General features: G+C 32.8%; 2 protein-coding genes across 5 annotated transcripts; both read right to left on the bottom strand.

Annotated features, from left to right (window-relative positions):
* Positions 1-32: 32 nt before the first annotated feature.
* On the bottom strand, positions 33-2,246 carry LOC105776189 (ubiquitin-conjugating enzyme E2-17 kDa). 3 transcript variants are annotated; one of them, XM_012598718.2, is made up of 5 exons: positions 2,058-2,240; positions 1,835-1,950; positions 1,082-1,209; positions 871-975; positions 33-397 (listed from the first exon to the last, which is right to left on the bottom strand). In XM_012598718.2, the coding sequence occupies exons 2-5, from the start codon at positions 1,902-1,904 to the stop codon at positions 254-256; spliced, it is 447 nt and encodes a 148-aa protein (XP_012454172.1). In that variant the 5' UTR covers positions 1,905-1,950; positions 2,058-2,240; the 3' UTR covers positions 33-253. The 3 variants fall into 3 exon arrangements, with proteins under 3 accessions (XP_012454172.1, XP_012454173.1, XP_052477689.1); XM_012598719.2 differs by lacking the exon at positions 2,058-2,240 and adding an exon at positions 1,374-1,619 and having other exon boundaries at positions 1,835-1,956; XM_052621729.1 differs by lacking the exon at positions 871-975 and having other exon boundaries at positions 2,058-2,246.
* Positions 2,247-5,381: 3,135 nt separating this feature from the next.
* LOC105777737 (probable inactive receptor kinase At5g58300) lies at positions 5,382-9,153 on the bottom strand. 2 transcript variants are annotated; one of them, XM_052621728.1, is made up of 4 exons: positions 8,810-9,153; positions 6,716-7,504; positions 6,218-6,619; positions 5,382-6,128 (listed from the first exon to the last, which is right to left on the bottom strand). In XM_052621728.1, exons 2-4 carry the CDS (start codon positions 7,494-7,496, stop codon positions 5,521-5,523), a joined length of 1,791 nt encoding a protein of 596 aa, XP_052477688.1. In that variant the 5' UTR covers positions 7,497-7,504; positions 8,810-9,153; the 3' UTR covers positions 5,382-5,520. The 2 variants fall into 2 exon arrangements, with proteins under 2 accessions (XP_052477688.1, XP_012456590.1); XM_012601136.2 differs by having other exon boundaries at positions 6,218-7,504; positions 8,810-9,152.
* Between the last annotated feature and the right edge of the window lie 1,618 nt (positions 9,154-10,771).

Genomic DNA, 10,771 nt, shown 5'->3' on the forward strand with positions numbered 1-10,771 from the left:
AAACCATAATCCTCCATTTATAAGCATGAAAGTTTTAGGAAATGCTTCATCATATAACAAGCTATAAAAAGACAAGGAATGGAATGGCATTCTCTCTTACAACCATAGACCCACCTTTGATATAAGATGTCCACATAATTTAAATCCAAATCTAAGCACAATCACAAGTTCCTTCCCAAACCAAAACATATGAAGGTTTTAACACATACATGGCATCGTACAAAAGCCAATACGTATTACCCACTAACCACCATCATCCCATAGCATACTTCTGGGTCCAGCCACGTGCTGTAGCTTCATACTTTGCCCGATCAGTCTTATACATGTGCGCAATCTCCGGAACAAGTGGGTCATCAGGGTTTGGATCAGTCAACAACGAGCAGATCGAGAGCAGAACCTGGTTTTGCATTGGAGAACTCTTTTTTTACCATGTTATCTTATTCTAAGACAAGCTCTAATGATATTTAAGACCATAAATTACTTAAATTTCCAATCAGCGGCAGAAGCCAATGCAAAGAAGGATAGTAACAACAACAATATAATGGTTCATTTTCTAAAGTGGCTAAAGTTGGTGCGTATTGCCAATGATATTTGATCAAGGTTGGTCTTTCTCTTCTGATATTAATTATTCAATTCCCAGAAAGAATTAAACTCGGGGAGTAACGGTAGTGATTGTTCGTGTGTTGGAAATGCATACAAACTCGTAAAATGCAAGTCTAACTTATAACCAATAGAAACTAATTTTACCCAAGGATATTGAAATCATTTAAAAGTAACACCAGAGAAACTTTTGTGCAGCCATAGTCGGCCAAAAACCGAGATTCTGCATGTGTATGAAATACCATAAGGTTAGCAGGAGTAAGGTCAAACCTTGGAAATGGTTAGGGCTGGACTCCACTGTTCTTTTAGGATATCAAGACAAATGCTCCCATTGCTATTGATGTTTGGATGGAAAACCTTGGTCCTAAATGCAACCTAAACATGATGGCAGCATTATCCATGAAAAGAGGACGTACCACTCAAACAACATTTCACACACACAGAAAAGGGATAATAAAACGATCCAGGTGAAGCAAACTACCTTAGGGGGCTTGAAAGGATAATCTGGAGGAAAATGAATACTAACTAAAAATACACCTCCCGCATAAGGGCTATCGGAAGGGCCCATGATTGTTGCTTGCCAATGAAACATGTCTTCAGCTACAGGTCCTATCACAAAAAAAAAAGTGCAAGCATCCCGAGGTTAGTGACATAATAGAGCATCACATGACAAAGTTAGGTCTAAAGAATGTGAATCGAAAATTTTGTAGACTAAAAACTTAGGGACTTCGGACCCATGCTACATTGTTGAGGGTCACTAGCCCAAGCCGTACCCTGGCTCCCTCAAGGACTTCTATATAGTAGAGGTCTTGAGTTCGAGCCTTGCCATTAGCTAGCTTTTCGGCAACCATGGCACCATGTGCTCGCTCTTCAGTAACTCTGGCTCCTGCCTATTCAGGCATCCCGAGACGCGCACCTGCTTTGTGAACCCATCAGCGCTCTCGACAGAGAGACAAAACCTCGACATGTTGAGGGTCCGACCCTCAGCATCCATGGTTAAGGAATTTCAGCGATAAGCACTGGGGATGGACAAAAGCAAGCTTGCTTGAGCACAGGTTATAAGTATACAGCCAAATACATATAATCCTAAATGGAATTCAATACATTCATGGGTATATAAATGACACGTATTGTACATGAAACCAGAGAAAAGAAAAATAGACAAAGTGGTATAAATGAAGTTATTATCAGGAGGGGCATAAAATTTATGTATGTCCAGAAAAAGAAAAGGAACCTGCACTGCAAGAAGTGGGTGGATCCTTTTGCAAATCCTTGAGTTCCTTCAAAATCCGCTTCGAGGCCATGACGCTTTGAACAGACCACAAGAATCCTAAGAGGACAGGAAGGAACCTGAAGACAAAATCAGAAAAAAACCATCACATGAAGAACAATATATAGCAACCGCGGTGAAAGTAAAGATTGAAGAAGAAAGTTGTGAAAGAAAAAAGAAAATATACCTAGAGCAAAAGAGAGAAATTGGGGATTAGATATGAGACGGGAAAGTTTGAAACTTTGAAGCAGATTCTCCTTTTTATCTCTCTCTCTCTCTTCCTCCTTCCTTCCTTGGCCCTCAACGAGCGCGTCGTCTCCACCGGCAATCCCTTGATTTTGCACTCACAACAGAGGGAGAGAGATAACAGTTTTTTATATAAACAAGAGGAATCTTATCACACGCAAACATAATATTTAAAATACAAATATTAGATAAATAATCAGTATAATTTAAAATTAATTAATAATGAATATGTATAATATTAAAATAGAAAAAACTTAAATTGTGAGTAAATAAATTTAAATAGTAAATACTTCATATTAAAAAAATACTAAATGTATTATACGTGATGTTATTATTAGTTACTATTGAGTTGACTTTTGACACTAACTCAATTAGTAACATTACGAATATATATACAATTGATTAAAGTAATAAATTACTATAATACAATTAAAATGTAAATATCATAATATAATAAAAATTTACTTCAGTTATAAAATTAATGTTTTATTGACATGAATAACATAGGTTTAAATCCCACCATATACAATTTTTCTACTAAAGTATCTTGAATAATATAATTAATTTTAATAACAAAATGACATTTTCGTAATTTCACTAATTAAGTTGGTGCTCGATTGACTTGTAACACCAACTCAAATAAAAACTTAAATAATAGTATAGGTATACAACTGATAGAGGTAATGAGTGCATATAATAAAATTAAAATCTATTTCGAATCAAAATAAAACTTTGGTTGAGTGGTAAAATATAGTTTTATTAATACAATTAACTTGGTTAAATAAAAAGACTAAAGTATTTTTAAATAATATAATTTATTTTAAATACTAAAGGACATCAAAGCAATTTTCTTAATTAAAAGGTGCTCGATTGACTTGTAACACCAAATCGATATTTAAATTATGCCAAAAAAAACCCCGAGATTTAAATAATAGTATAGATATATAATTTATGATGTTAATAAAGTGTGCATAATGTAATTAAAATGTATACAAATATTAAAATAAAGCTTTGATTGAATAGTAAATTTAAGATTTTATTAATGGAATTGACATGACTTCAAATATCATCATATGCTTATTACTATTTTTAAATAAAAGATTAAAATACCCTTAAATAATATAACTTATTTTACATATGAAAGGATATCAAAGTAGTTTCGTTAATCGATTAGTGTTTGATTAATTTGTGACATCAGTTCTTTTTATTAAATTTTAAATAAAAACTAAATTACACTTCAATAATATAATTTCTTTAATTAAATTCTAACATAATAGAGATGTTTGAGTTAGACATGTACTCTACTTCAAGTAATGAGCTGATCTCACCTTCAAACTCAATAACCTTTTTGGATAATGATTGAGCGATTTAAAATTATTTATTAATTAACTAATTATTGTCTATTTTATATTTATATAATAATGATTGAGTTAATCTAAAAATTAAAATAATATTTATATAATAAAATCCCAATTTTAGTTTCTTCTTATTTGTATTTTAGCACTTTAGAAACGAAAGTATATTTAGGTATTAATTTAATCAGAATAGGCATATAACAAACATAAATAAAACTAGTTTTTTATACTGCATTTTATACGATAAAATTTTATTTAAAATAATTTTATATATTGCATATTTTATATATGTTAAAGGATATATTATAATTTAAAAAATTGAAGTCTATTAAAGAAAAATATAAATAATGTTATTTTAAGTAGATTTTATCAAATTTATTTTAATTTTGATCTTCACGGTTATACATTGGATAATTTTCTAAGTGTGGAAGTTAAAAAGTATAAATTGAAGAATTTTCACGTAATAAATTAATAAAACGTTTTATTTTAATAAACATCAATTAAAAATGAGACTCATTCAATCATGGAAGATGTCACTTGCATAATATAAAAAACATTCATAAATGTGTCTATATCTTGTATATAGTATATTAGTTCACATACCTTTCAGTATTATATGAATTGATTGTATTTATTAATTAAAATATTTTTATAGTAAGTTGTATTTATTTTTATAAATTGTACGTATAATACGATAAAAATGCAAATTAAAAAAATCATAAAAATACAACATGGCTGAGCATTAAAGATATCAATTAGAAAAGAAAAGAAAATAATTTTAACATGTAAATCATTTATTAGATTAAATGATAAATATAAAATTTTAATTATATTATTGTTAACAAATTTAATTTATATAAACAAAATTTTATTGTTAAAATTTAATTAATTTAAACAAAATTGAAATATAATAAATGGGACCCATATTGCTATTAAAGTCAATTTGTTAATATGTGAACCAATTAATAGTTAGAAAATTCAAAAAGTAAATTCATTAATTTATTCAATGAATGAAACCATATAATTTAGGGTAAAAAATAACAAACACTCGTCGTAGAGATAGTGAATGATAAATTCTATCAACACAACAAATACTTTAGCCTCAGCATCAATAAAACATCATTACAGGTTGACAATTGGCTTGTCACGACTCAAGCATAACATATATCGAGTGATTGCAAGCACTTAATATGATAAGAAAATAAACCTCGAATGGTCCAAAGCGGCAAGCCAAAATCGAAAAAAGAGTCGAGCAGTTACCAAACTATAGAGGACAACAATAAAACCATCCTTAAAATCACTTTTAAAACTACGGTTACATGCATCAATAAGACTAAAAAACGTGCTACAATAGCAGACAAAAAATTCTAAAAATGAAAACTTATTAAATAATGGGAAGACAAACAAAAAACATATAAAACTTAAGACAATATGAGTCTAAATCGACTCGTGAAATCATTCATTATTCTGAAATACTCTCAAAATAGAAATAGATTAAGAAGCTGACGAAAAGTCACCCACTTTCCAAGAAAAACTACTAGTGGCCGGTGAAGTTTTAGCGAACAATAGGTGATGTCATATGTCCATCACGACTTGTGAAAACAACAAAGATACCCACAAAATATATCTGCAAACTAAAAAGAGAGAAAACATGTGGAGTGGATAAGAAGAAGAAAGAAAAAAGGGTTAGTGAAATGGAAAAAAAGGCGGGAGATAACCAATCTGGAAGAATAACAAGAAATTACCTTAATTGTTTATATATATATATTAGAGAACTAGAGTGATAGAGCAACCGCAACCAATATATATATATATATATGCTAGTGGTAGTTGTTTATTAATAATTTCAATCAAGATATTTATATGTACATGTACTTAATAATAAGTTGGGAGAAAGGGAAACCAAAAAATAAAAATAAAAAAATAAATGCAATTGAAGAATAGGTATAGAGGTCAATACTCAATACACATATTGTCAATCATTCTCTACTAATCCTAAAATAATCACATCACACGTATAATGGACGGAGGCCCTGCAAATCACAATAACTAAGCCACTTCTTGATCTGATGAAGGCCGGTTCTCAGAGTCAGATGATCGGATTTCTTCAATCGTCCTGGTTACTTCCTCCATGCTAGGCCTCACGTCCGGCAACCTTGCCACACATGCCATTGCTATCTGAAGCATCTGTACCAGCTCTTCTTCAATGTCGTTGTATTTCATCAGCTCTATGTCGAACACTTCGGCAGTCCATTCCTCTCTCACAACTGACTGAACCCACCTCGGGAGGTCCACCACATCCTCATGCCCTGATGTTTGGACTACTGCTGCTTTGCCTGTCAGCATCTCTAGGAGAAGCACACCGAAACTATAGACATCACTCTTTTGTGTAAACTTTCGAGTTTCTATCGCCTCGGGAGCTCGGTATCCTACCGCTCTAGAAGGAACGGTTGGGGAACTCATTAGAGAAGTCAATCCGAAATCAGAAATGCAGCCATGCAAGTCTTGAGTGAGGAGGACGTTGGAGGGCTTGATGTTCCCATGGACGAATTTTCCACCTCCAGAAGCATGGAGATGGGTGATGCCTTTTGCTGCTCCCAAGCATATTTTTAACCTTGTATCCCAGTCTGGTAAGGGACGTCCACTTTCCCTGCTTCCTGCAATGAAGTTTCAAACATATCTAAATTTAACTTTGTTCATCAAATTAACATGATTGTAATGTGATGTATGGTTCAGATAAATGTACCATGCAATAATGAGGAAAAGCTGCCAGCTGGTATATAGTCATAGACCAGCAGCTTCTCGTCCTTGGAATAGTAATAAGCACGGAGAGGTACAAGATTTGGGTGGTGACCAAGCCTTCCCACATTTTCCATTTGTAGTTCAAATTCTCTTTTCCCTGCAACTACTTCTTTCAATCTCTTTACAACCATTGTTGTCCCTTCTTCCAAGATGGCCTTATAGGTTGTACCATAGCTTCCTTTTCCAAGCACTTCAGCAGAAGCTCTCAACAAATCCTCTAGATCGAAATTATACGAGCAACCTTCAAAGAAAACCAGCTTGTTCTTCTCTGCCTCTTGCACCCCACTACCGAAATCTTCCTTCGGTTTTTCGGTCCTTCCACCATTAGCTTTTGATGTAAAGCTGCCTTGAAAGTTCTTTCTAGTTAAGCACCACAGCACTAGGAACAGAAACAATAATAAAACTAGTGCTGAACCCCCAACTGATATGGCAATTATAGTACCTGTACTTAGTTTCTTATGAGAGTTCCCTGGTTTTGCTGATGGAGGTAAGTGAGTAGGGGAAGGAGAAGGTGAAGAAGGGTTGATTGTAAGACACTGGTTCAATGGAGGCCCACATATATGGTTTCCTACAAAAGAAGAAACAGGGAAATTGTGGAGGGAAGATGGTATGGATCCATTTAAATTGTTGTAGCTCAAATTCAAAAGCTTAAGCCTTGGAAGGTTGAAATTGGGGATCTGTCCTGTAAGGGAGTTATTTTGAAGCTCTAAACCAGTGAGGTTGGTCAAGTTTTGAACTGTGGCTGGAATGGTGCCTGACAAGGAGTTGAAGGAGAGATCAAGGAAATTCAAATGGGGAGGGAGAGATGGAGGAATGCGACCTGAAAAGTTGTTGTGCTGAAGGTATATGTAACGGAGAGAAGGAAGAGAGAGTACATCCGTTGGAAGGTTACCGCTAAGACTATTCAACCGGAGGCTGAGGATCATGAGAGCATCCAACTTTCCAAGTGTATTGGCTGGAATTGGACCATGTAGTCCAACACCAGGAAGATGGAGAGCCATCACACGGGATTGATCCTTGGTGCAGTTGATGCCAACCCACGAAGTGCATACCGGAGTAGCAGAGCTCCAGTTAAGTTTCCGACCATGAGGAACCCTGGCAGAAAATCGCAGGAGGGCTTGCTTATCTGAGTCTAAGTCGGCAACGTTTACTGAAAGGAAACACAGAAACAGGAAGGCAAATGTAGCAAAATAGGAAGGCAGCTTCATCTCATCAGTCTTCATTCATTCCCCTGGCAAACCAATGAGAAATTTAGAAAATGTACTTTTGTTAATAATGGCAGAAATGAAAGAAGTTGTGTTATGTAACACATGCAGTATTGGTGTGACACAAAGAAGTAAATACATGATCACGACAAGTAGATCCAATGCCTCACAAAATTTTCATCATGCATTTAGTTAAAACATCAATTTAGCCTAAAGCTTTCTCTTGCTCTTTCGCTTTCGCTTTCCTTTTGCTTTTCTTCTCTTTTCTTAACAGTAACAATGGCTTTTTTTTCCATGACAGACAAAAGATTTAAATTTTCAGAGAGAAATATAATTATGGGAAGGTCTAAACTTGAAATCTGGGAATTAGCAAGATTAAAAGAATGATCACCTTTTTCCATACAGAAAACAATCATATTGAGGCATCAATGAGTCACTAAACAAGGAGATGAGCAGAGAGGGTAACATATCTTAGGGAGATTAAAAAAGAAAAAAAATTGTAAGCATAACGTTATGTAAAGTGAAGTCGTCACCAAAAAGGGTTCAAAAGCATAATCCTTTTTTCAGTAAAGCGAAAGCAATGAATTGTAAAGCTAGCAAGCAAGGAAGCGATACAAAATCGTAACACCATGGCATTTTCAAATTTTAAAATGTATATATATCCATCATCGTGAAAACCAGTCAATACTTACATCACAGGGAAAAGAAATAATAAGAACAATTGAACAAATATGCGTTTACCAAACTAAATTAAAATTAAACAATAAAAGACAATATTGGTTAGTCAAAGTCCTCTTTTTCAGCTCAAAATATAGGCAAAAAAGAACCCAATGTCAAAGCTATTTACTTTGAATTAATCTGAGGTTATTGAGTGAAGCTTTTTAAGTAGGTGACGGCAGTTTATCATAAGCGGTTTTGCTGCCTTTTTATGACCTTTAACTACAAGTAGTCTTTCAATGAAATGCTAATTCTATTCCTTGATTCCAAGGAGTGGTAGTATTGTAGACAAAGGACTCGAATTTTTTTAATTAAAAAAATTATAATCATTGGAAGCTCTAAAATCATCATTTATTGTTCATTCTTTTCAAAAGGAAAACACAGAAAACTTGAGGTTGAAGAACATAGTGCCGAAACAACTATAGAATGGAACATATTGGAAACCGTAAAGAAAAAAACAGAGCAAAGCTAAAGAATGGAAGATAAAAGAAGACCCACTTCCAGAAGTTGGTGAATTCAAGGAACAAAAGACATGGAATTGCAGCAAATACAAATGCTATAAGAATATAATGAATGGGAAAGAGAATAAGAAGAGAGAGGTGAAAGAAACAAACCTTTAGCAATGGGGAAAGGGTAGGAAGCTGAGAGAAGAAGGGATGAGGGCGGAGGGGGTTGAGAAGAGAAGAAGAAGAAGAAGGTAAAATGGCAAATCTTGGATTCCTTTTAACGGCATTTCGTCACCAATACGCTTAACTAAAGAAGAAAAGAAACCAAAGCTATGTAAGTAAAAGTAGTTAAGTTGTCATGTTTTATGATATGGGATATAATAGAGGAGCCGACAGGTGAGGCTTGTCCGTTAAGCTAACGCGGTTCTTAAATCTCCGAATTGCAGATCTCGAAGATTCATATCTACGTCCCGTTGCTGCCTGCAGTCGTCTTGATCTTAGATTCCCAAGCAGGCACCCACACTCAGTGGACTAACAAAAACAAAAGGCAAAGCAAGATGAATATGAGCTGAAGTGACGCAGAATCTTATTCAGGGAAGCACAATAAATGATGGTTGTTCTCAAAGTTTAATTAATTATTATTATCACGAAAGCAAAAGGATTAGCGTCCATTTAATTCATAATAAGAAAAACTGACCGAGAATATGATACCCTATCTCGTTCATTAGTATTAATTGAAGCACAAGAAGTGATGAGCTAGTGTCAATGTTTTATTTAGATTGTAAAACAGACATCAAAAATAATTATAAATTATATTATTTCTTGTAATTATTAATTAAAGGGTAATATAATTTGGAATAATATTTGATGCAACATTAATACATGAGTCTCATGCACTATCAATAAATAATAACAAAAATATATGAAAGATTTGTAAATAAATATTAATAATTTTATTTAAATATAATTAAACATTAATCATAACTATTATATATCAATATTAATAACTTTTGGATTTAAGATCTTGAGTTTAAGGGTCTAGGGTTTCGAGTCACGAGTTTTAAGGTTTTATCATTTATTTATAATTAATTATTATTTAATTATATTCGAATAAAATTATCAGCATTTATTTATAAGCTCTCTACTATTTTTTATTTTATTTAATGATGATGTGTCATATTATTAGCATTAAATATTCTCTCATCTAACTTTTTACTTTTGAATTTGGCAACTAAGTTCAGTTTCATAACTATACTTTTTATTTGATAATTGTACTTTTTTTATCCACTTTGATATCTAAACTTAGCAACTAGATTCATGTTGATTCCTTGACTTGAAAAGAATATAAAAGTATGATGATGTAACATTCTAAAATTGTGCCATATATTTACATGAAAATTTTAAAAAAATTATATAAATTTTTAGGCGATGACATTGTACAATCTTACAGTCTCATATACAGTGTTCTTTCTAATAATCGAATCAATGGTTGCAACGATCAGACCACTGGTTCCCAAATCAATCATTTGATCTATTCAACTTATAGACCATCAATAATTAAATAAATAGTTAACAATTATAAAAAATATAAAAAAATTATTAAACAAGTTCAACTATTAGTTTTTGTCCTAATTTTTTATTTTTACTAGTTTCGAGTAGTTTTCAATTCAGTATTCAAGCCCTTTGTTTGGGCCAATATATCGGTCGATTCTCAATCTTAACCAACCAATCCAATCATGTTTCAAGAACATTGATCACATCATCAAATTTTAACGGAATCCAAATTCAAGGATCAAAATGAATTTAGTTGCCAAATTTAAAAGTGAATCTAATTGCCAAATTTAAAAGTGAAAAAAAATTACATTACCCCTTTTAAGAAAATAAAGGTTTTGGTTGCTTATTATCATATTTTAAAGTTGATGACTTAACCACGGGGGCTAGATGATATGGCAAGGATATCTCCTACTCAAGGGCAAAACTAGGAGGGTGTTGGCAAGGGCCTCAGCCCCTCTAAAATGGAAAAATTTTTATTTAGGCCCTTTAAAATTTTTAAACTTTTAAATTAATAAAGGTAAATTTACACTTTGGTCCCCCATAAAAATATAAAAATTTGATTTAGTCCTTTAAAAA

This window comes from Gossypium raimondii, chromosome 10, assembly GCF_025698545.1.
Source record: "Gossypium raimondii isolate GPD5lz chromosome 10, ASM2569854v1, whole genome shotgun sequence".
Taxonomy (NCBI): Eukaryota; Viridiplantae; Streptophyta; class Magnoliopsida; order Malvales; family Malvaceae; genus Gossypium; species Gossypium raimondii.

Coding starts and splice junctions, on each gene's coding strand:
- LOC105776189 (XM_012598718.2), bottom strand. CDS start 1,904: ATGGCCTCGAAGCGGATTTTGAAGGAACTCAAGGATTTGCAAAAGGAT. Junction 1,210..1,834: donor ACCCACTTCTTGCAGTGCAG/GTTCCTTTTCTT, acceptor TTTTTGTGATAG/GACCTGTAGCTGAAGACATG. Junction 976..1,081: donor ATCCTTTCAAGCCCCCTAAG/GTAGTTTGCTTC, acceptor CATCATGTTTAG/GTTGCATTTAGGACCAAGGT.
- LOC105777737 (XM_012601136.2), bottom strand. CDS start 7,496: ATGAAGACTGATGAGATGAAGCTGCCTTCCTATTTTGCTACATTTGCC. Junction 6,129..6,217: donor CTTTTCCTCATTATTGCATG/GTACATTTATCT, acceptor ACTTCATTGCAG/GAAGCAGGGAAAGTGGACGT.